General features: G+C 40.9%; 1 protein-coding gene across 5 annotated transcripts in view; it reads left to right on the top strand.

Moving 5' to 3' along the window:
* The window catches only part of CYTIP (cytohesin 1 interacting protein), a 74086-nt gene that overhangs the window by 44288 nt on the left and 4267 nt on the right, over nt 1-25531 (top strand). For all 5 annotated transcript variants that reach the window (XM_072751559.1, XM_072751560.1, XM_072751558.1 and 2 more), the window contains 6 exons: nt 5235-5284; nt 5512-5566; nt 9359-9461; nt 9670-9763; nt 12593-12662; nt 23592-23658. In XM_072751559.1, the coding sequence (XP_072607660.1) occupies nt 5235-5284; nt 5512-5566; nt 9359-9461; nt 9670-9763; nt 12593-12662; nt 23592-23658 (439 nt within the window). The remainder of the gene's footprint in view (nt 1-5234; nt 5285-5511; nt 5567-9358; nt 9462-9669; nt 9764-12592; nt 12663-23591; nt 23659-25531) is intronic.

Raw genomic sequence — 25531 nt, 5'->3', positions numbered from 1 at the left:
CTCGTCAGGTTTTGGTAATACAACTTGCTATCAAGCCTCCAAGTACGTTTCTGAATTTAACATTAGAATTGGTTTAAAGCATGAAGTTTTGCCCTTAAATCCTGCATTCACATCACGGGCTCCTCTTAAGCCGCCTAATTTCAGGATTAGAGAGTCAGAGCACAGAGTGAGAGTCATGATCTTTTCTCAGTGATGTATATAGCTGATTCCTCGTTATTTTTCGCAACGAAGATAAGGGCATAATTTGCTATGGTTTGGATTTTTGATCTTTTTTAATCCAAAATGCTTTTATGACATTAAGCTTAATCAAATGATGAACATGTCTATCAATTTACTACTTGCCTGAAAGTAAAGCAGCTGTGGGAAGCACCAAGATCTTTGTTGAGGTTTCAGATATAGAGCAGTGTGGAAGGACAGAGGTGAGAAGAACCTGTTTCCCAGCCTTGTAGGGTCAACAGTTCAGTTCGCAGGACCAGTAGGCCTGATACACCATAAATGCTCTAACCCAAGGACACGCCTTTTAATGTAACCTTGAAGGATAGATGTTCCGATTATTGAAGGGTATTCCAGAGCAAGGCAGTTACTAGCAACGAGGCACAGATGCTGGGGCCTTTAGGGTACGTTGAGGTAACAGTACCTCGGCGCGTCTGTGGGAGGGGAGGGGAGGGGAGCCCTCGAGCTGGGCTGCTTTTCTAGACACTTGAACACTCCCCCCTGAGGAAGTGGTAATTTGACCAGCACAGGAGCCACGGGGTGTGTCTGAGCAGAAGAAGGTTTTAGGAACCTCACCCTAGAAACGTGATGTTTGGGTAAGTGGGTAGGGAGCAACTTTTGCAGTAGTTGGAGGAAGAGCAAAGGGGTGGGGGTAAGGGAGAGGAGACCCAGAGACGTGGCCGTGAGAGGCAGTGAAGATGCAGGAGTCCCATCTGGCTTTAGGGCTGCGAGAAGCAAGCATGGCCTAGAAGGCAGGCGCCTTCGTAGGGGGTTATTGGAAGGAGATATTTTTTTTTTTTTTTGGAAGGAGATATTGAGGGGGACTGAGGCACACCAAACACACGCATTGTGCGTATGAATCTACCACTTCCACACACACCCCGATTACTTTATCTCCTGCTCACATCTTTTTAGGTCCTCTCTCCTGCCTTTTCTCCTATTCTTTCCCAGAGTAAATCCCTATTGAAACAGCTTTTTCTTCCTGTTGTGAGAATCACTTGAAGGGGGGGAAAAAAAGCAAAACAAAACCTCTTCTACACGATACTTAGGGTTCTGTACAATTATCATCAATGGGACTTGATGCAAGTTTATCCCAACATTTCAGAATTTTCCAAATGGATGTTCATTTCTTTTAAGTGGTTTTTAGAGAATAATCACCCACTTGGCACCGACTGAATTGCAGGCAACAGGATCCCTGTGAGGCAATCACATGAGCAGGTGTTTCTCTGCCCACTGTTATTTTCAACACTTTCAGGGCTGACGTCAACAGTTCATACTTCTCGTTATTGTTGGCTTTGGTTTCTGCAAAGCTGTATCTGTGAGCCTGTAGTTTCGGATTAATCTTCAGAAGCATTTGGGTGTTTACACTTGGAAAGGCTTAAAAATAGACTTGTGTGTGTGCCTATTATCTCAATACCTGTGTTTGTGGGAGGTGACAGGCACTGCAGTGCAGCTTCTCCTCCTGAGTGCAGTTTTAGGGGAAAGAAATCCCTGCAACGTGTGGGAAGGAGACAGGAGGAAGTGAGCAGAAGAGGCTCTACAGGCGGCGGCTGGCAGAGGAGGAGGGACGGTCCGGGGCCCCGCCCAGGGCGGGGGCTGCATTTGGACGGCAGGTTTCCCCAAGAGCTGCGACGAGAGCCAGGGACACGAGGCCCGCGGGCGAGAAGCTGGAGTGTGCCTCGGTGGTACCACGGCGCCTTTGCCCGGCAGCCTCCGGGGCATCCAACGATTGCTAAGTAAGACGCAGGATCCCTAGGAGGTGCAGTTCTGGGGCCCGCTCCGCCCCTTGGGGGCCTTCGCCCCCGTCCTGGCCGCACCGCCGCCTGCTGCCCGAGCTCCCGGGTGTTCCTAAGGGATCGCGCCTTCGTTCACCAGGGCTTTAGGCAGGAGGCTGGTGGCTTCACTACAAAAGACCTGGAAGAATCCTCTCCGGTCCATACTGTGACACGTTCGCGACCAACAGCCAACTCTCCTTGGAGCAGAGGCTCCTGGGTCCGCAGCGGGGCGTTCTCGGGAGGCGCTGACGTTTACCTGGGCTCCGGGGGCGCCTCCAGCCGGTGAAGCCGGCGTCGGGAGCAAGTCCCTCAGGCGCAGGCGCGTGCCGAGGCCCGGGCGGGGGCGGGGCTCACCCGGGGGCGGGGCTCACCCGGGGGCGGGGCCGGGGGCGGGGCCGCGAGCAGAGCCGGGTCCCCCGCGCCCCCCGCCCCCCGTTCCCCGCACACCGCCCCCGCCCCTCCAGCCCGCCCGAGGCTTCGTGCCGAGGCGTCACACGTGTCAGGCGGTCGCTGAGGTGCGCTCGAGTCTCCGCGTTCCGGGATTCCGGGCCTGACACGGGGCGCGGAGCCGGGCTCCCGGGCGGCGGGGTGGGGGGGGGGGGGCTCGCGCCTGCGCAGTTGCACCACCTGCCCCGCCCGGCGCCCGCAGGACTCGCACCCCGAACCCAGGACGTTTGCTTCGGGCCCGGGTCTCGGCCTTGCCTCGCGGACTTTCAAAGACTTTGGCTTCGAGTCCGAGCAGCTGGGCATGGTTTCTGTTTTGCGCCTCACGCCCCGCCGCCCCCCCACGGCTGCAGGTCGAGCGGGTGGAGGCCGCGGTCCCGGCGCCGCTGGCCTGGGGGCGCTGCAAGCCCAGGAGGCCGGGAGTCGCGGGGACCCGAGCCTGACCGCGGGACAGCGCGGCTGGGCCCCTGCCCGCCAGCCCCCCGCTGCGGTCCTGCGGCTCGGGTCGGGAACGTTCTTCCTGGGCTGAGCTTTCTTTCTTTCTTTTTTTTTTTTTAAATTTTATTTATTTATTCATGAGAGAGAGTGAGGGAGAGGCCGAGACCCAGGCAGAGGGAGAAGCAGGCTCCCTGCGGGGAGCCCGACGCGGGACTCGATCCCGGAACCCCGGGGTCACGCCCTGGGCCGAATTGCTGGCCCCCCCGGGCTGCCCTGTCCAGCTATTTGTAACATTCCGCTCTATTCCAGGCCCAGCACTAGGCCCTGGGGTAGAGAGGAAAACGAGAACATTCCCCAGGAGGCCCAAGGGATACTGTAATCATGGACGGAGGTGAGGTATTTGACCCAGCCTCCCCTTTGTATGAACCTGCACCCACGTCTCACAAGTATCAATATACTGAATAAGGTGATGAATATTGATAGCAAGAGGAGCGTTTTTTAAAAAGTATAAGCCCTGCTTACGATGACGTAATATAAGTAGATTTGACCTCCCGAAGTACTTTAAAATCAGAAATAAGGGTAAAAGCCAGGGAGATGCAAGTAATGAACATAGATGAAGACAATGTGAGTATAGCATAGGGGAGAGAGGAGAACGCTTGGGAATGTCGTTTGCTGTCCCCTCCGTAAGAAGGTGGCCCCATCACATAGCTCAGTGGCCCCCATGCTTGTGCAGTAGGTAGGACAAATCCGGCTGAAATAAACCATCACAGGCCTTCTACGGTCAGTCCTTGCAAATTAATAAAAGGGGCCCTTGGGTGGCTTAGCAGTTGAGCGTCTGCCTTCTCAGTTCATGATCCTTGGGTCCCAGGATCGAGTCCCGCGTGGGGCACCCTGCATGGAGCCTGCTTCTCCCTCTGCCTCTGCCTCTGCCTCTGTGTGTGTGTGTGTGTGTGTGTATCTTTCATGAATAAATAAATAAAATCTTTTTTTAAAAAAATAAGCAAATTGAAAATACTTTTTCACGCATCTAGAGACTCTTTTGTTCTGAGCCTTCCTGTTGCGGTTTTCAGGGTGATATAAATGATGTGAGGTCCAGACCTGAAAAGACAAGCAATTGCAAAATGTAGTTAATTTACATCAGATCCATGAGAGAAGATCGGCTCTTCTTTACTGTGGCGTTAGTGATCAATAGCCGAATTCTGAACACGGAGCCGTTCCAGGAAGTTTGTGAGAACGCTGCCATTTGGTACTCGGTGATTCAAATTCATTAACAGTGGTAATAGGCTTCTCTCCTAACAAATGCCTTAATGAGGCTTTTGTTTGTGCATTCATTTCTTTTACATGTTTTTCTCCTGATTTTCATTCTCTGTTTGTCTTGTTTGTATTCGTTTGGACTATGTGTCGATGTCCTGACATTTTGTTATGTATTCACTGAAAGATGACAAGCATACCAGGTTGACAGTGAAACCCCATGGGTTAGCTAGAACCATAAGCTGACATTTTGGGTCCCCAGACCAAGACTTGAGAGAGAGCCAGTTAACATGTGTCAATTCCTAAACGAATAAAATGAAGACACACCAAAACTCACAGCAATTATCTGAAAAACGAGGTGCCGCCCTTTGCTTGTTTTTTTTCTACTCACAAGGGTAGAGTGTATCCTGGAAGTTTATGTTTATGTGATCTCTTTCCAAAGCATGCACGGGAGTGAGGGTGACAATTCACACTATTTATACCATTCTGTAATTCTTTTCCTTTCTTGGCTGGAAATCTCATTACACTTTTCCAAAATTATTGTAAAAGTAAATCATAAAACAGAACTGAGGTTTTTGAGTCTCTGGTTTCACCTGAGTGGTGTTCCTGAATAGGAGTTGGTTCTTTACAGATTATTTTATCTTGCTAAAAACAGTAACATATTGAATTATTAATAATAAATACAGTCATTTCATCAGTATGTCAAAAAACTATCAAGTATTGGAGTTTTATATGCCATTGTATGGGTGGTGTTTTCTTTGGATTTCCGTGTGATTATAACTTGCTATGGTTAATCTTTCAGAGGCTATTTTAAATACAGATTAGATATGACGTTCTCTTTGGAAGCTTTGGAGTTTTGCCACATTATGGGAACTCTTGCCACGGTGTATCATTATCTGAGCCTCTTGTAGCCTTTTAATGCTTGAATGTTGCCTTTCTTGGCTCTGGCTCTCTTTCGCTACCAATAGATAATGGAAATGACTTCCTTTACGTAACAATTTCCCAGAGCTGGGCCAAAGAAGGTGATAAAGAACAAAGTCCTTTGTGATTTAGAACATTTTATAGATGTGTATTGGGACCTTGTAATAACCGTGTGCTTGTTATATTTTTCAGCTTGCTTTGACGAGATCAAGTTCTTTAGGTGACTTTTCCTGGTCTCAAAGGTAAAGAGATTCATGTATTTTTTTGGTCTCTCACCAAGGCATTTAGGACCACAGCTCTTTAGACTGTGGACTGGGTGTGCACGCATGTACACGCATGCACACACAGTCTTACCTACTACAGTTTGCATGAATGTCAGCTATCTGTAATTGTGACAGTTATTTCGTGATAAGAATGGGCCAAGTGTGATTATTTGATCTTCATGCATATTTTTAATTTTTTATTACAGAAAGCTCATTACCGTGGAAAAGCAAGATAATGGAACATTTGGATTTGAAATTCAGGTGGGCAGTTTTCAATTTTCCAGACTTTTAATGAAGAAAAGTGGTGCTGGTAGTTATGATATTGGCAAAGGAAGAATGAAGTCAGGATTAGAGAGTGATGAACACTGTGACTTTTCTTCAATATGCTGTGGTTTGAGGTAGTTTTTCAGCACTCTAGGTACCATCAGGCAAAGAAAACATTGAAGCAGATAAAATAAAACTCCCGAGACATGCTCAGCTCCTTGTTCTTATTGCTTTAGTTTTCCTCTAAGTCTGAGACTGATCAGAAGTACTTAGAGTGAAACACTCTCTTACAGGTGTGCATTTTTATATATCTGCATTTCAGATGTGTTTTGGATAATCACTTTTATACCATATATCAGGTTTTAAATCTGTACTTTGGTATTCAAGAAATACTTGAAAGAGTGTAGATTTGTGTGTATGAGGCTACATGTATTCATATATAACTCCCGTTACATTTTTAAATACTAATGATTGTGTCTCAGATATAATGAAGGAATTGGGACCTGTTTCTTTTTCTTTTTAAAGATTTATTTATTTTAAGAGAGGGAGAGAGAGAGTGAGAGTGTTCCTGTGCATGAGCAGGGGGAAGGGCAGAGGGAGAGGGAGAGAGGATCCCAAGCACACTCTATGCTGAGCATGGAGCGCACGTGGGGCTTGATCTCATGACCCTGAGATCACGACCTGAGCTGAAACCAAGAGTCGAAGGCTTAACCGACTGAGCCACCCAGGTGCCTCTTGGCTTTTTTCTTAATGACAACACCTTATAATTATTATTTGAAATTTCTTTTGCATTATCATGCTCTTGCACTGCACATCAGCCTCTAGGTCTTAGCCTTGGTGCTGCTTTCAGAAAACTCTGGTGGCTGAATACCAACCCCCAAATGGGTAAGTCGGTGTGTATTTGAACCTTAGGAACAGGAAACTGCCGAGTAAAACATGCTTTCTGAATAAAGAAGCAAAGTGGAACTCTAGCGATAATGAATGGGGAGAGGGCTCCAGGAGGAGGAAAGATGCTTTCCACTTTCTGAGCTATTCTATTTTTAAATTTGATGAAATCTATAATTTTTCTATCAGGTTTTACAAGCAGCGTACTCTCACTTATTCCTCATTCGCATGAACCACTCCCTTTCTGACGTGGAGAGTCTATGTTTTTTGTGACTGCTTCCTTTTAAATGAGAATTGGGCAGCCCCGGTGGCTCAGCGGTTGAGCACCTGCCTTCGGCCCAGGGCATGATCCCGGGGTCCTGGGATCGAGTCCCACGTCGGGTTCCCTGCATGGAGCCTGCTTCTCCCTCTGCCTGTGTCTCTGCCTCTCTCTCTCTCTTTCTGTGTCTCTCATGAATAAATAAACAAAATCTTTAAAAAATAAATAAATGAGAAACGCAGGATTTGAAACAGTTGCTGCTGCAAACAGGATCAATGACTACTCCCTAATCCATTGTAATGTAACAAATAGGGATTATTTTTCTCACTCTTCTATGATATATGCCACTGTTTCCCCATGTTTCTCCCCCACAGCGCGGATGCCGACTCTACAAGGGAGCGAGAGTCAAAACTTCCATTAGTGGACTATAAGCTCCAGCCCCTTGATCCCTTGTAGATGAACATGAGCTCATTATTTCACTTCTGAACTGCAGCGTGTTCCAGAAAAGCAGAAACCCACTCCTCTGCCAATTTCTATTTGGTGTACACTTTCACTGCCAGCTCCACACCATAATCCATTCTTTAGCACTTCTAAGATTTGCGGGAGTCATCAAATAGGGGAAATGCCCTGGGAACTCTTAGAAGACCAGATAGAGCCTCATGTACCCCTATTGTGTGCCCGTCAGTCACACGTATTTGGGTCCTGGTCTTCTAGCATGTTGGAAAAGAAGCTAAGTCCACCTCCTCTGAATTTCCATGTGTGCTAGTTTTATACTGCTAGTGAGAATCGTGGGGTACGGTAGCGGCACAAATGTTAGATTCATAGAAACAAGTTCCTGTTCTCTCAGTGCTGCCTTGTGGGGTTTTTAGGAGTTTCAAATGAAATAACACATCTTGTAAAGTACTTAGTAACATGACTGGTACCATTGATCAGCCAGTGGCAGGTGTTAGCATGAAGGCCATTGGACATGAGAGAGGGCAACGTGACTTTTGTATCTCTAAGAAATGCAGTGGATTGTTCTGTCATTGGCCTCTAAAAATGGGACCAAGAAGTTCTGGTGAAAGAGAAAGACGTATTTGACTATTTCTGTTCATAACTTTGGGGCCTCTGTTTTTCTCTCTGTCGCCAAGCCGCACATTTTACCCCGGTTGCAGATATATATGCCCGCTGTGAAATCAGCACGTTTCTCTCTCACTGTACTCCCTTGGTCACTGGATCTGGATGGGTAGACGCTCACTGCTAATAATTCGAACTGTTAGAGGAGTGGTTTCCCGAAGGAGTGACTGTTAGAGCCTTGGTTCCTGTACCAGATCTAGATCACCTTTCCATTCCTGGAAGGGTCCAGGCCCTAGGAAGAAGACTTCTGGCAGAAAAGCCGTTAAAGAGGTCTCTGTCATAGATGGGAAGTATATTAAATGATCTTTAGAAGGTCTCTTCTACCTTTATGATATGGGGATTCTAAATGCCTTGCAGAGTGAATAGCAACTCCTTAGATGTTAACCAAGTCAAGCTTCTGGCAGTTATTTGCATGCGATTGACTTCTGGTTCTGGAGCCTGTATGTCTATAAAATAAGGAATGAACATCAGACCTTAATTTCTCCATGAGGAAGCAGTACTGTAATGTGGTTTAATCTTAGGAATCAGATTACTTAACTTGGATACTGATTTTGGTTCTAAATAGAATAGGCTTCATACCTTAAACGTGTGAAAAAGGAAATATGTTTGGTATAGGTCATCGGGCCACTATATCTAGCAATATTTGTTCAGTATTCGTGGTACAAGTTGAAACAAAAATAAAAACAGAAAGAAAACCAAACTGCTTTTGCCAAACTGAGGCAAGAGACGAAGCATAACTTTTTCTAATTTGGTTGGCGAACTAACGAACCGGTGAGTATTCAGGGCAGGCATACGAGACCACTTAGACAAGAAGGTAATCGCGTCAATTATAGTACTTTTGAAAAAAATGCAGGGCAGATTGTCATTATTTGCAGAGCTCTGATTTAAAATAATTATTGTTGGCATATCTCCCTCCCTGGATATGTACTGTTCCATATGCTCCTGTAATGAGTACTTTAGCTTGGGAGAACTACACAGAGATTTTTTTATTTGCTTTTGGCTGCTATTGTTTTATCCTATTGGGAAATAAGAAACCTGATTTTTCTTAACAGATACCGAATAATAACAGCATCAGGTGATCTCTTGGGCTTGAACATTCAAAATCTTGAGCGAGCCAGTGTTATCCTACTTTCTGTCTCAAGCCAAGACGCTTTTTTCTTTGAGAGAGAGTACCAGTGGGGGTGTGGGGGCCAGGGGCGGAGGGAGAGGGAGAAGCAGACTCCCCACTGAGGAGGGAGCCCATGGGGCTGGATCCCGGGACTCCAGGATCACAACCCCAGCCAAAGGCAGACGCCACCCAGGTGCCCCCCACCACACTTTTTTAGATGAATGGAGTTGGCATCATAGAATTGCATCATAGAATATCAAGATTGGTATCTTTGGTTCAGTTTATATCCAAGAAAGCCTTTCCAAATTGTTCTTTGTACTTACCTACTGTACTGCTTAAGGTAATCAACACCATTTTATTTTTTGACACAGAGATTTTGAGTTCTTTGAATAGTAATTATGTATCACTCTAATTTTTGCAGACTTACAGGCTCCAGAACCAGAACATGTGCTCCCTAGAGATGTGCACTCTGATTTGCAAAATCCAGGAGGACAGCCCAGCACACCATGCTGGCCTGCAGACTGGTAATTTGTAGCTTTGCTCTTGTTAGGAATTATTTAAATAGCAAGAAAAGAAAACTTTCTGATATCAAAGGTTGGGATTTGAACGTTGCTTTGAATTTTCTTAGCTCTTTCATGTTGCTAAGGTTTGGGGCTTGCTTGTTTTCTTTTCGTGTCAGGAGGGATTATTTAGGCAGCATTTTAACGACTCGTTTTTCTTGGCATCTCCCAGGTGATGTCCTTGCAAACATCAATGGTGTGAACACAGAAGGCTTTACCCACAAACAAGTTGTTGACCTGATCAGATCTTCAGGAAACCTGTTAACGTAACTATCCATCTGCTTCCGCGGGGCTTCAAAAATGTTACAGTCTCTTATAATGCCTGTTGAGTGAATGAATAGGCTTTTTGTTCAGGATCACAAGAAGGGAGGCAGTGCACCATAACTTTGGGATTGGGTACAGACATTCTTTATCAGTTTCTTTTGTTTCTCAAGGTTTCCTCAAACTTGAACATACTGTCAACATCTGAAGTCAGAAGACATCAATAGCCCAAACGTCTGTGTGGGAGGGATAGCATTTAGAAAATTTATTTTTCTATGTCAAATTCAATTAAACTGGCACACATTCTCTTTGGTCAGAGAGGAACTGGTCCAATTTCCATGGTTGATATAATCTTGTGGTTAGAACAAATAAAAGGTCAGAAGGGCTGAAGTTTTTGCTCTTATACCACAAGGCAATTGTTACTCTTTTCTAGTGTCCCATTTGGAAGGAAGAAAAAAGTCTGCTCAATCCTCTCTGCCCTACAACACACACACTCACACCTACTAATATTCCAGAATTACTAATGGGAGATTGGCCTCCTCAGCTAGATATTTGACTGGCTTTTCTAATAAGACTTCAGTATTAGTTAAAAGATGGAATTTGCTCAATGATGTTTCCAGTTTTGTGATAGACTTAGGAGAGACAGACAAAAACTCTTGTAGTGCTTTATTAATTGTGGAAGGAGATGGACAAGGAAAGCCTCCAAAAGAAGTAGTTTTGATATTTCAATTATTAATTACTGCTGTTAAGAGAGTAAGGTAAGGAGTGGGATAAAATAGTGAGTAAGGGGGCTGCTCCTGTAGCTTGGGTGTTTAAAGGGATCTTCTCTGAGGAGGGGAAATCTGAGCTGAGACCTAAAAGAAGGGATGGTCATGTGAACTCCTGGTGAAAGCATTTGAGGCAAAGAGAGAGGCCTCTGAATTCTCAAAATAGGCTTGGCATGGCCGAGAGAGAGAGAAAGAGAGAAAGAGAGTGAGCAAGAGAGAGAAGCAGTATGATGGCTGGTTGGTAGATTAGAGAGAGTATAAGAAATGAAGGCAGGGAGCTTGCCAGGGGACAGAGCATGGGTCTTGTCAGGCTTAGTTCAGGATTTATTCTAACCAAGGTGGGTCTTACATGATCTCCTTCATTCTTCACAGGCACTTTGTGAGGTTAGTTTTAGTTCTATTTATAGATTAAAGCGATTGAAGCTTAAATTAGGTGGAATTAAGATCAATGATCTCATAAGTGACTAGGCTAGGATTTGACCACCTGCTCCGGATGCCAGGATCCATTCTCTTCAGCTACCCCACAGCTGCTCATTACAAGCTGCCAATAGAAAGAAAATCTGTGGGATGCTCTTCCTTTAGCCATCCTAGTCTAAAATTTCAAAGATGTCCTGGGAGTGTGCGGGTGTCATTTTAAAAAATGACTCCCTATGGTGGGGGACTTAGTCCAACTCTGAATCCTGTGAGTTCAGGGTAGAGGATGGGGGTGCTCTTTACTCCAGAGAGCTTGCATCTATAAGGTTGGAGCCATAGAGAGTCTAAGGGGGAAAGGTGGCAGTTAGAAACAGAAAGCTACGTTCCAAATGGGTAAAGTGGCAGGACACAGGCATACAGTTGGGGAGTAAGGGGTGGAGACAAATGGAGATCCAGAGATCAGGAAAATGAGCAACGTCTGTGTAAATACTGAAGCGAACAACTGATGTGTGCCTGTGGTTTTGTGCATAGACATCTGTTGCTTGGGCAGGTCAGATGCGCATTAGAGTCCGATTGAAATGGATTCATAGGATCCTCCCAAATGTCCAGACACAAGTCCACCCTAATGAGAAAGCAGACATCTTGGCTTGAATTGTCACCGCGTTATCTTGGGAAGGGTGCTATTAGAAATAGAGGAAAATAGGTCTTCATATTTAATGCTATTGTTTTACCATGACTTGAAAAATTTCTGCATCTGAAAATAGTTCCAGCTAACTTATCAGAAGGAATCTGAACCGATATTTTAAAAATGCTTAGGTGTGTGACTCACACATGAAATGTGTTATCCTGTTCAGATTATTGACTTAGTAGTCAAAATAAAGGCCTCAACATGAGCCCACAAGACAAATCAAATCACTCAGGATAGAACAAATCTTTTTATTTTTAGAAAGGCATTTAGTATAGGGAGAAACAAACACCATTAAACTGATAATTCTAGGATTGAAGTTTATAAACTTAAAAGGTTCTGAGATGTGAGAGTCATATGAAGGTTATTGGCTCATAATGGTTCTGGCTCTGTTTGTTCTAGTTGCAAAATGAAGGCAATTTCCAGAGGCACAGGTTCCTAGAATCCTAGGAAAGAAGGATTTTCCCTTTTCCAAGAAATGGCATGTTGATTCCACTGTTTGAAAATTCCCATTACATGTTGTTCTCACTGCTGGACCACTCATGCTTAGCATGGTGTCGACAGTCTGGCACGTACTAAATGCCCCGTGAGCATTCACTGAATAAAATAGGTGATTCAGTCAGAGCCCATAAGAGTAAATTCCAGGAGAGACCAATAATCGTTGCCCTAGAGTGGCGTCTGTACAAAAAAGAGCTACAGTTTACAAGTTAACCAATATCTTTTCTTTTCAACCACCCTCTCAACGGGATTTTTGGGATTTTTTTGTTTTTCCATTTTCTTTCTCTGAATGTTGTGGGAAGATTTGACCTAGGTCCAGGTACTTGAAACACCATGAGAATCATAACATTTAGGTTGCTTTTCAAAGTATTGTCTGTGCTCAAAGTGTAGTACTCCTTATGGATGGTGCTAGTTTGAAAGGATCTCTCATGCTGTTCCCCTCCCCCCGCCCTTTTTTTTTCTTAAAACAGGATAGAGACTGTTAATGGAACAATGATTCTCAAAAGAGCAGAGCTTGAAGCAAAACTGCAAGTTTTAAAGGTAATTTAATTTAATACAATGAGGCACATTTTTCATCCTTGAATGTGTGAGTAGTAGAATAAAAATCTATTTGAGGGATTGAAATAGCCCTTGAAGATGAAATGTCTTGATGAGTCTAAACTGCTGAATTATCAAGAGCCACACAATTACCTTTACAGGAATATTAAATTCCATAAACCAGTGCAAATCACTTTCTTCCTTCCTCCTTCCGTGTTTCTATGAGGCTCAGGAAGGCAACAGGAAGGCACGTCACTTGAAGAACTTTTCACTCATGCACCTGTGATCTCTCTTGATTTACATTTGTCTGGGGGAAAAAACAAAAAACAAAGGAGGAGTCGCTGGTCTTTTCCACATTTTTCCAAGTGCTGCATATGTGCAGGCGGGCCTGGAAGTTTTGCTTTTCCATTGTCCTCTTCTGTGTCCTGTTCTGCTTCATTCTTCCTACAGACACGGTTCTCCCTCTGCTCCTGTGGCTGTCCTTGAATCTGCTCTCGTGGCAAACACGCAAGCAACTGTGGAGTGGAAAAGAAAGTTAAACGTTTCCAGGAGATAGTGCACGATGCAGGATGTTCAGAGAAGATTCCCTGGGATGGCTCTTTGAGGGTCTTGAGCATCTCAGTTTGCTAGCCTGTGGCTCTGGCCAGCCTGTCACGTGCAGACCCCCTCCGTATGCGTTTGAGTCAGGGTCCCGCGGCCCCCCTGACCCCTCTCCCTGAGACCTGCCCCGCGTGGCCATGCGCTGGCCAATCTGGGCAGGGACTGCAGGGCTTCCAGGCGGGTTGTCGCTTGGACTGTGTTTAGTGACAGCTGGCATTTATGAATTTTCTTTATGAAGTATGTGTTCTTAATTATTGAGCCCGTGAGGATAGAATTACTATGTTTATCTTTTATCTTGTATACCCCCCTCGTGTCTAATTCCTCAGTGAGCCCTGCCTGTTTCCTTCTGTGTCAACTCTGGTTTTATACTCTTGCCATTTTACTTATTGTGATATTTTGAATTAGTTTGTAAAATTCCTCTATTCAGATGATGATCGGAATTGACATTTATAGAATAAATATCAATTGACATCTTTATGGTGTTCACCTTTCCTCCTTCAGACACAGAATCTTGACCTTTTATTTATTTATTTTTAAGATTTTATTTATTTATTCATGAGAGACACAGAGAGAGAGGCAGAGACACAGGCAGAGGGAGAAGCAGGCTCTGTGCAGGGAGCTCGACGTGGGACTCGATCACGGGTCTCCAGGATCATGCCCTGGGCTGAAGGCAGCGCTAAACCACTAAGCCACCGGGGCTGCCCGAATCTTGACCTTTTAATTCAGGTCTTTTAGGTACTTTGAAAACATTTCATCATTTCTGTATACACATTTATATATCTTTTTATTATACTTATTCTGATGTACCTTCTAAGTTTTCTTGCTATAATAAAGGTGATCTTTTAATTTTAAAAGATCTTTTATTTTGTTGCTATTGATTTTTGAGTAATTTTTTAAATCTGACAGTCTCGCTGAGCTCTCTATTCCAATAGGTTTGTTGATTCCCTTAGATTTTTTTACATAGGCATAACATCATCTGCAGATACTGAAAAATTTGCTCATTTACCCTTGATGATTCAACTACTGAACTGCATCAGGTTTGAATCGCATGGATCCACTTATATGCAGGGTTGTTTTTTTTTTTTTTTAAATAAATGTTACAATATTGTAAATGTATTTTCCTTGTGATTTGCTTAAAAATACTTTTTTTCTCTAACTTTATTAATACAGTATATAATGTAATGTATAAAATATATATTAATCAACTATTTATGTTATTGATAAGGTTTCCAGTCAACAGTAGGTCTATGAGTAGTTAAGCTTTTAGGGAGGCAAAGTTATATGTGGATTTTTTATTGTGCAGGGGTCAGCACGCCAGCCCCCTGTATTGTTCAAGTGTCAACTATGCAATTTGCTTCTCTTCTCTTACAGCATTGGCTAGGACTATTGTAAATAGTGGTAATCTTATTCTTGATTTTAAAGGGAATGCCTCTAACATTTTATCATTAAATTTTTGTATGGAATAAACAGTACTTCATATTATATTTGTTTTTTAAAGCTGTCAAAACATAATTTGTTTTTATAAAAAAGAGAATATTAGTGAGGATCTTTTATTAAGTAAACCTAGCTCTTTTACCTCTCTGCAGAAAAAGGAAAGAAACAAAACAAATTGGTGGTGTTATTCAAAACATAACTGAACAAATAGGTCTGGATTTCATGGAATATAGCCTTGTCCTGCAAAAAACACATTTCATGTCTCCAAGCAATTTCTGTTCCTTCAATGTTTTCTCTTGAAGTTGTAATATCCATACTTAGCAATTTTTTCAAACGAGGGATACATTTTTCAATATACCCATCCTCTCTCAGAGCATCATGATGGCCTCAACATTTATTTTTTATTTTTTAAATTAAATTAAATTAAATTAAATTGAATTAAATTAAATTTATTCGTGAGACACACACACACACACACACACACACACAGAGGCAGAGACACAGGCAGAGGGAGAAGCAGGCTCCTTGCAGGGAACCCAACTTAGGACTGGATCCCGAGATTCCAGGATCACGCCATGGGCCAAAGGCAGGCATTAAACCACTGAGTCACTCAGGGATCCCCAGAAGACCTCAACATTTAAATGTTCATCTTAAGACTCCATCTTTTTTTATTATTGTTTTATCAATTTTTAGAATGAAACACTACAAGTGGTTGTTCTGAGTAGCCGGTAGTGAGCACATACACTCACTCGTGTTGAACTGACGTGCTTGCTGCTTATTTCTCTTCCTTCTCTGTGGGTTTACTTTTTCGCTGTGGGACTTCCTTTAGGAAGAGTAAGTAGGGCTTACCCCCAAAAATCTTTTACTGCTAATGTTGAAGGAGAGTTTGATTAGGTGATTAAACTATTCTCAGTTGTTGTTTTGTCTCCTTAGCATTTTAAATGTATTATGCCTTTGATATTTTTGCTTATGAAAGAGCTCCTATTGTTTATCCTTTGTAGGTAATCTGCATTTTCTATATTTTCTAACAAAAGTTTGAAAGTTTTTCCTTTTTTTATACTTAAGTCCTCAACTCATCCAGAATTAATTTGTGTATGTGGTAGATATAGGATTCTAATTTTCTTTTTATTTTACTTTATTTCTTTTATTTCCATACTCTGTTCTCCCAAGTATAATTTATTTTAGTCCAACCCCCACCCCCGCCCAATGCTCCTGCAGTGAAGCCTCTGTTTTTAAGCAAATTTCTTATATGCATGGATTTTCTTACTGGCTCCATATTCTGATCCATTGTTTCCCTCAAATTCAGTATATATTCCTTTGCAATAAGTATTGCTATCCAGTTAAACAAGGCTTCCAGGTTATTCTTGGTTCTTCTGACCATCTATATAAATTTTAGACTCAGATTATCTAGTTCTATAGATAAATTTTGGAATTTTGATTGATACTACATTTTATGTAGATATTTCAATTTGAAAACACTTAACATCTGTTTGGTAGTGAGTTTTCTTAGTGATGGAGGATCTCACCATTATTTTCCCCTTCCCCGTCTCCCTTCCTCACTGGTAACCACCACTTCTCTGTATTTATGAATCTGTTTCTGCTTTTTCGTTTGTTTGATTGTGGGTTGTTTTTTTTTTTTTTTTGCATTCTAATAAGTGAAATCATATGGTATTTGTCTTTCTCTCTGACTTATTTCATTTAGCATAATACCCTCTAGGCCTACTTCTGTTGTCACAAATGGCAAGATAGTATTCCTTATACGGATGAGTAATATTCCACTGTATGTATGTATGTGTGTGTATATATATATATATATATATATATATATATATATATATATATATCTCAACACCTTTATCCCTTCCTCTATTGATGGATACTTTGGTTACTTATATATCTTGGCTATATTTTTAAAGTGCTACAACTTAGGAGTGCGTATATCTTTTAAATTAGTCTTTCTGTTTTCTTTGGATAAATACTCAGTAGTGGACTTAGTAGATCATATGGTATTCCTATTTTTAATTTTTTGAGGAAGCTCCATACTATTTTCCACAATGACTGCATCAGTTTACATTCCCACCAATAGTGTATTAGGGTTCTTTTTTCTCCACATTCTTGCCAACACTTGTTATTTCTTGTGTTTTTAATATAAGCCATTCTGACAGATGTAAAGTGATACCTCATTGCAGTTGTGATTTACATTTCCCTGATGATTAGTGATGTTGAATGTCTTTTCATGGGTCTGTTAAAATCTATATTTCTTCTTTGGAAAAATGTCTATTTAGATCTTCTGCCTATTTTTAATGGGATTATGTGGGGTTTTTTTTGTTGTTGAGTGGTATAAATTATATTTTTTGGATATTAACTCTTTATTGGATATATAATTTGCAAATATCTTCTCCCATTTGGTAGGTTCCTTTTTGCTTCATAGATGTGCAAAAGCCTTTAATTTTGTTGTAAGTCCCATAGTTCATTTTTGCTTTTGTTTCCCTTACCTGAGGAGACATATCCAAAAATATGTTTTTAAGACCAGTGTCCAAGAGATTGCTGCCTATGTTTTCTTTTAGGAGTTTTATGGTTTCATGTCTCACATTTAGGTCTTTGATCCATTTTGAATTTATCTTTGTGTATGTTGTAAGAAAGTGTTCCAGTTTCATACTTTTGCATGTAGCTGTCCAATATTCCCAATTTATGAAAGACTGTCTTTCCCTCATCATATATTATTAACTACTTTGTCATAGATTGATTATCCATATAAGTGTGGGTTTGTTTCTGGGCTCTCTATCCTAATTCATTGATCTATGTATCTGTTTTTGTGCTAGTATCATACTGTTTTGATTACTTTGGTTTTATAGTATATCTTGAATTCTGAGATTCTGATACCTACCTCCAGTTTTGTTGTTCTTTCTCCAGATTGTTTTTTGGCTATTTGGGGTCTTTTGTGATTTCATACAAATTTTAGGATTATTTGTTCTACTTCTGTAAAAAATACTAGGATTTTGATAGATTACTACTCTGTAGACTGCTTTGGGTACTTTGGACATTTTAGTATTAATTCTTCCAAATCATGAACACTGTATATCTTTCCATTAATTTGCATTGTCTTCAGTTTCTTTCATCAATGTCTTCTATTTCTTAGACGTAGGTCTTTCACTTCCTTGATTAAAGTTATTTCTAGATATTTTTTGATGCAATTAGAAGTGTGATTGTTTTATTTCTCTTTCTGCTATTTCATTATTAGTGTATAAAATGCAATAGATTTCTGTATTTTAATTTTGTATCCTGCAAATTTACCAAGTTTATTAGTTCTAATAGTTTTTTGGTGGAATCTTTAGGGTTTTCTGTATATAGTATCACATCTACAAATACTGATAGTTTTACTTTTTCTTTAACCAATTTAAATTCCTTTTATTTCTTTTACTTGTCTGATTGCTGTGGCTAGGCATTCTAGTACTATGTTGAATAAAGGTGGTGGAAGTGGACATCCATGTCATGTTCCTGATCTTAGAGGAAAAGTGTTCATAGTATTACCATTTTTATTTTTCTATATTTTTTAAATCAATGTTTTGTGGGTTTTTTTTAAAGATTTTATTTATTTATTCAAGACACACACACACACACACACACACACACACACACACACACACAGAAGCAGAGGCAGAGGAAGAAGCAGACTCCATGCAGGGAGCCTGACGTGGGAGTGAATCCTGGGTCTCTAGGATCGTAGCCCAGGCTGAAGGCAGCGCCAAACTGCTGGGCCATGGGGCTGCCCATAATATTACCATTTTTAATTGTTTTTTTACATCTTTCAATAAAGTGTGATCCTTTTATGCAAATAGATCCTATATATTTTTCACTAAATATATTCCTTTCTGCTTATGATTTTTGTTCATATTATAGTTTCTTTATAAAAACAATAAACATTTTGATTGAGGTTGATGTATGGATATATAAAACCAATTTTATGCTGTTTTTCAAACTGTATATTTGAAACTATTTCTAAACTATGCAATTTCTAACAAATTATCTGTAGATTATTTTGGGTTTTCTGTGAAGACAGTGACTATTAAGGATAACATACAGTTCTCTTTCTTTACTGCACTGGGTAGGGTTCACAATACAGTGATGAATAGAAACTATAATAATAGACATCCTTGGGGTACCTTGGGTGGCTCAGTCAGTTAAGCATCTGCCTTAGGCTCAGGTCATGATCCCAGCCGGGGTCCTGGGATCGAGGCCTGCATTGGGCTCCCTGCTCACTGGGGAGCCTCCTTCTTCTCCCTCTGTTGCTCCCCTTGCTTGTGCTCTTACATGCTCATTCTCTGTCAAATAAATAGATAAAATCTTTTTTAAAAAAATAATAGACATCCTTGTTTTGTTCTTGGTTTTAAAGGGGATTTCTACTTTTTCCTATCAGGAATGAGCTCTCTGTATGAACATACTTTTCAGATTTGAGACACTCTCTTCCATACTAAATTTTCTAGTAGTTTTCTTTTTTTTTTTTTTTAATTTATTCATGAGAGAGAGAGAGAGAGAGAGAGGCAGAGACACAGGCAGAGGGAGAAGCAGGCTCCTTGCAGGGACCCCTATATGGGATGGGATCCCGGGACTCCAGGATCATGCCCTGGGCCGAAGGCAGGCACTAAACTGCTGAGCCACCCAGAGTTTTTCCCCCTCTAGTAGTTTTCATAGTGCTTGTGTATCAAATTTTATCACACACTTTTTTCCTGCATGTGTTATTCTCATTTATTTATTTTAAAAATATCTGTCAATATGGTGAATGACATTTAAAGATTTTCTAATGTAAAACCACCCTTGTGTATCCAGAATAATACAGCCTGGTCATAATTTGTGATTGTTTTTATCTAATTGTAGATTTGATTTGTTAATATTTTCTTTAGGATTTTTGAAAGTAGCTTCATTTTATAGGTAGTATAGGCTGCAATTTTCTTTTCTCAAACTATCTTTCATTAGTTTTGGTATCATGTTTACTGGACTCTTAGCATGAGCTGGGGAGAATCTTTCTCTTTCTTCTCTGGTAAAATTCTTATAACTATCTGAATCATCTGGACTTAACGTTCTTTTTTGCCCTTCTAGCTTCTAAACTTCTACTTCTCAACTCTGTTTCAGTTTCTTTATTAATTATAAGATTTCTTGGGCTTTCTATTTTGTTTGTTTTGTTTTGTTGGGCTGGTTTTATTGAATTAATGTTTTTTGTTCGTAAATTTTTAATTGTTCAAATTTATTGTATGTGTGGATAATAAAAATTCTGTTCTCAATTTCTTTCACAAAAAAGATTGTCTTCATTTTTATTTGTACTTCTTTTTATGCCTTCTCTCTATTTTTCTCTCTTTTTTTTCTTGGTAGTTCTTTCTAGAGGATTTTGTTTTTGAGTCTTCAAAAACCAGCGTTTCAATTCGTGGCAATCTTTTGTCTTTCTGGTTACTTTTAAGATGTTCTTTTTGTCTTACTGATCTAAAGGTTCACTGAAATGTGATTAAGTCTAGATTCACTTCTAAATCTTTACTGCTTGGACATTGCAGTACCTTTTCAATCTAAGGACTTGTGAGTTTCTTTAGTTTTGGAAAACTATCAGCTTGATCTCTTTGAATATACCTCCTTCACCATTCCCTGAACTATCATCTGGAATTCCTGTTAGACATTTTTGAGCATCTTTTCTTTTCCTTGCTTCTTAACCACTCTTTTATATTTTGTATCACTTTATGTTTTTTGTTACTTTCTTGTTGAGTTCTTCAGTAATGTCTATATTCTGTACAGAATGAGTTGTTTCCATTGAGTTTTAAGAATTATTTTTTTTTATTTTCAGATCATTCTTTTTCATGTTCATCTGTTCTTGTTTTATTTCTTTGTTTCAGATTTCTTGTTCTGATTGACATTGATCTCATTTCTTCCTCCGAGGACTATAAATATTTTTGTTTTAAAGTCTTCTTTGGACACTCTTCTGTTTTCCTTTTCTTTGGAGAGAATCCATGTCCTGACTTTCAATTTTGTTGTCTTTCATACCTTTTGGAGTTTATATTGCTCACTTCCTATGCATGGTGGTCTTTCGCCTCCACTCAGTATTGTACTTGGGTTGTCTGCACCCTGCATTGTCAAGGCTTCCAATCCAGAGCCAGGTGTGGCAGCTAGCATGCTTTCCTAGAGGGTTAGTGTACTGTTTGGCTCAGGTTATAAGGCTACATTTATGTTCTCCTGCCTCTCCTGGCATGTCTACATGAGCCATAGCCACCATCATCAGCTTTTTTTACTGTCTTTTTCATGGTAGTAGAGCTTCAGCCAAGGTTCTTTTCTCAAGCAGGAAACTTGTCTTTGTTCTTTGCTTCAGATAAATAAGTGCATTTAAACTATATATTGCCACAGGATCCAAATTCCTACCTACCTGTTTCTGTTTCTCCAGGCCCAGCAGATCTTTGAGTTCATTCCTTCTTATCTTCTTGCATTTTTTTTCCTCTTCTAATCTTGAAAATTATGAGATTTCCAGTTCACCTCTTGAACCAGAAATGTCTGGATCTGACCTATAACTGAGGTCAAGTTGGCTCCCCCTTCACACAGTGACATTTTGTTTGTGTGTCCTATGTAATTATGTATTCATCTTTCAAAGACTCCATGAGGCCACAAGCTCTTCTTTAGAAACAGTGGTCCCTTCTGAGCCATGTTTTTCAGGGATTCCCTTTATTATGACCTATGATTCAAATGTTTAACATGAAAACAGCACATCCCCTGTGCTAGCTGGAGGAGCTACATTTTAATCTAGCTCTGCTTTTTATTGGGTTTGTAGCCCTTGGGAAGTATTTTTACTACATTACACCTTTATTTTCTAATCTGGAAATTTGTAGGACAGTTAAGAAAATTAAACGGCATATTATCCATGAAAGCACTATAAAAGTAGTAAAGATGGAAATGTGTAGCTGTATGTCTTATATATATTGAAAACATTGGAAATATATCCAACTCAAAATATCCATCTGTGATAGTTGAGTTTTATTTCAGGAAGCCATTCTTTGATATATTTATTCAATCAATATTTACTGAGCAGCTGCTATATCCCAGGCTCCGAGCTTGATACAATGAGGTGATAGGGCCCAGTATGGTTAGAGCTCCCAAGTGCTTTAATTTCCTTCTAATGGTGAGAGGTCTCATTTGTCCAAATATACAACTATAATGTTAATAACAGGCAGAAACAGATTGTGAGGAAAATGGGGAAGCTGAGAGAGAGACTAAAAACTCTTAGTCACTTTGACACATCTGCTCTTTACACTGGTGTTTTCTTGGTTTAAGTGATGACGTACTTAGATGACTGGGCCAAATCAACAGATTCGATATTTTAAAACCTTTATTTTCACAAAAATTAGCTATTTGGCAAGGCCTGACTTCATATTTCTGAATAGCAAGTGCAAAAATACAGTTTCCTCTTCTCTCTGTATTTAGTTTTGACTATCAACCTATCCTTATGCTCTTCCCCTGGACTCTCTTCTCTTGCAGGAGATAGATTCCTTCAAGAGAAAAGGAAGGGACTAGATCCTTGCTGGTTCTTTTCTCTGTGGGTCCGTAACTCTGACCTTCATAGGACCACAGTTTGCACAAATAAAAGGAGCTGTGGCTCAGATCAGCAGTCTCATAGTCATGCTGACTATCATATAGTGCAGAAAGAACAAGAAATTTTAACTAAGCCGGCCATTTTATGGCTTTGATTTGGTGCTTGCATATTATATACGTAATCGTAAGGATTAATGCTAAATGTTACTGTTACCAAGGCTTGGAAATCCGGCCCAGTGAGTGTTCAGTCCCCAAACTGAGGAACCAGCCAATCTTCCCTTAAGCACTTGATGACATTCTTGTGATTTTATTATTTTCTTTTCCTTAGGCCTTCACCTTCCAAATGTACTTTTGTCCCCCCCTCTTCCTTTATAGCCTCCATCTACCTTTCCTAGACTGCTTCTTACAAGGGAGCGCTCCTTTCCAACTATGCTGCCTTTCCTTGGGATTAAGTGGCCACAGGCAAAGCTGAGCTGTGCCTGTCTGCTGGGCTTGATGTGGGGATCTGAGCCGGCAGGGCAAGGCCAAAGGGCGGGAGGGAGAGTGAGCCTCCAGCTGTCCTTGTCAGATGTCTCTGCGTGGTTTGCTTTGATTCTCATCACCCCCTTTGATGGAAGAGGCCACGCCTCACGAGCAGTCTTGACCCTGACAGCAGCCACTTCATGGCACCCTGGGCCGCTGCTCGCATGTGCTGGGCAGCTGAGGAAGGAAGCAGCTAAGAAGACAGGGTGCTTAGCGGTGTTCTAAGTTTAGCCCTCCAAGGAAACCTTTCAGACAGGCTGGCTTCCCCTTTTTGTTGTGAAAGTACATAGGTGTGCAGCGATAAACACTGCTTTAACAGTGCAGGCTGATAGAATGATGATACTTGCTGAACATTTACTAAGCTCTGTTCACTGTTTTGCACATTTTCTGTCCTACTGACTCTACCAATTCTCAGGATAATCCCAGGGTTTAGATACTATTATCGCCTTCATCTTACACACAGGGGAAGCCTGGAATGTAAATCCTTGCCTCAGCAGCTGGTAAATATACACAAACCCAAGCAATCTGGTTCTGTAATATTTTTAAGAATATATAAATAAATAAATGTCATTGTTTCTATTGCCAGTTGTTTCCTTTGTCATAGTTTCAACTTGTTGATGCTACTAGATTATTTCTTGCAGAAGTAATGTTCCCAATATCTCCCTTTTGTGTAGAAAATAATCTTTCAAATGAATGGAGGAGTTTGTTAGTGCTAGGAAGGAAGGAAAGATATTAATGACAAATCGCAACATCTAGAGGTAAATTGCTACCTTCACTGAGGATTCCCAATAATTAACACTTCTTTTTCCTTTTTATCAGCAAACCTTGAAGAAAAAATGGGTGGAGTTCAGATCTCTGCAGTTACAGGAACAGCGTCTGCTTCATGGTAAGTGTGATTTCCTGTTCAGAAGAAACCACACTAACATTCATCTTTTTGGTATTTCGACCTCTAAGTTGTTGTAAGATTATCATCATTATAAGAAAATATTGTCTAGCATGGATCAAAAATACTGGTCTCTGGGGGTTTTTTGGCATGACCTTTGGATTTACTTGTGCTTTCAGAGAGTAAGTCAAGTCACATCCCTTCTTCCATGCATATAACACATATCCACACAAAACCACACACACACACACACACACACACACACTCACATGTGTGCACACACTTGCAAGAAGCACCTGGAGATTTTAGAAGAACAGTGGGAATAATAGTCTGATTTTCTTACTATTACAATGGATGAATTAAATTTCTGAGAATGCTTGTGGCTCAGGGTTGTGTAGTTCTCAGAAATTACTGAGGCTGGAATGGTAGCTTGCTTCTTGGGTAGAGCTCCTACCATTTGTACATATTATATAAGTTACGTGAATGCAGAGAAATGCTTATTCATGGCCTGCAAACCCAAGACGGGAAATACCAGCGATCATTCAAAGAGTAAATGCATGGCTCTTGCTGCTGTGTAAATTCTGAAAGGAATGGTTGGGTTTAAAATTAATTGATTTGGGGGCACTTGGGTGGCTCAGTTGGTTGAGTGTCTACTGATCTCGGCTCCAGCCTTGATATCAGGGTCACGAGTTCGAGCCCCATGTTGAGCTCTGTGCTGGGTATGGAGCCTGCTTAAAAAAAAATTGGGGGACGCCATGGTGGCTTCACGGTTTAGTGTGAAATACAGGTTATACCTTCTTCAGATAACCCTGAGCTAAAGTCTATTTATAACCTTTAACTTTGTTTGTTTCAGGCAATAATTTATTTACAGAATAAAAGATACATTTAACTCATAATTAGGCACTAATATATGGCTTTGATGTTTATTTTGAAATTCTGTTTTTTTAAATGAAGCTTCTATATAAATTATTTCTCTTGTCTGTTTTTAAATTAATATTTTATTATGTTTTCAAATTAATATTTTAAAACAATTGTAGCAGATTTTTGGGGGGTCTGACGTTTCCTAGCAGGACACAGGTTTAAATCTAGCCACTCTTGGATTTCTGTAGACTTTGAGGATGTCTGGGAAACCTCTGCATATGCTCCTGGAACATTCTAGAGTGGAGATGAGGTTTGGCCTAATGTGTATAGGCAGTCCTGGGGTTCTATAGGAATAGCTTCTGTAGACAAGATCTTTAGTTCAGGATTAAGGGGAATGACTCCTCATTAAACCCATTGTTTTACACTTTTTTTTTTTGAGAGATTGAAGGAATTCTTTAGTTTGCTTTTTCTAGACCTAGAATAAATACACAGGGTATGAGATTCTCAATTGCTTTCCAATCAGGCTGTTGCCAGATGAAATAAAGTAGGTTTTATTAGGAAAAAGGAAAGCATTCTGACGAATCAGTGCAGAGCTGGCCGTCTTCAACCTTGCAGATTAAATGGAAAATCAGGCTCTTTTTGTATTGCTCATCAAGGACAAAGGAAAGTGACAGTAGAGAAATAATCAGCGCAGAGTAAAACCATTTCTGAGTGTGCAGTGTTCCATTGCTGTTCCTGAAGCAGAGTCCCCTTCTAATTACCGTGTTCTCAGGCTGGTGTAACAAATAATCCCCTTCCTTTTAGCAGCATACCAGCCAGCTCAGTGCATAAGCAAGTGGGGCAGGGACAGGATGTTGATGTGCAATTAAAATCTGAGCTTGGAGAGCCCAGATGCAGGTTATGAAAGGTTGATGAAAAAAATCGGCTAAGCAGATAAAACTCAGCTCCTACAAATAAATTGTTACTTATTTGAGAACAGGGATGTTTTCTGGGTATGGTACTATTCCAAGCATTT

Source organism: Vulpes vulpes, chromosome 3, assembly GCF_048418805.1.
Source record: "Vulpes vulpes isolate BD-2025 chromosome 3, VulVul3, whole genome shotgun sequence".
NCBI lineage: Eukaryota > Metazoa > Chordata > Mammalia > Carnivora > Canidae > Vulpes > Vulpes vulpes.
This window is presented reverse-complemented; position numbering and strand designations above follow the sequence as displayed.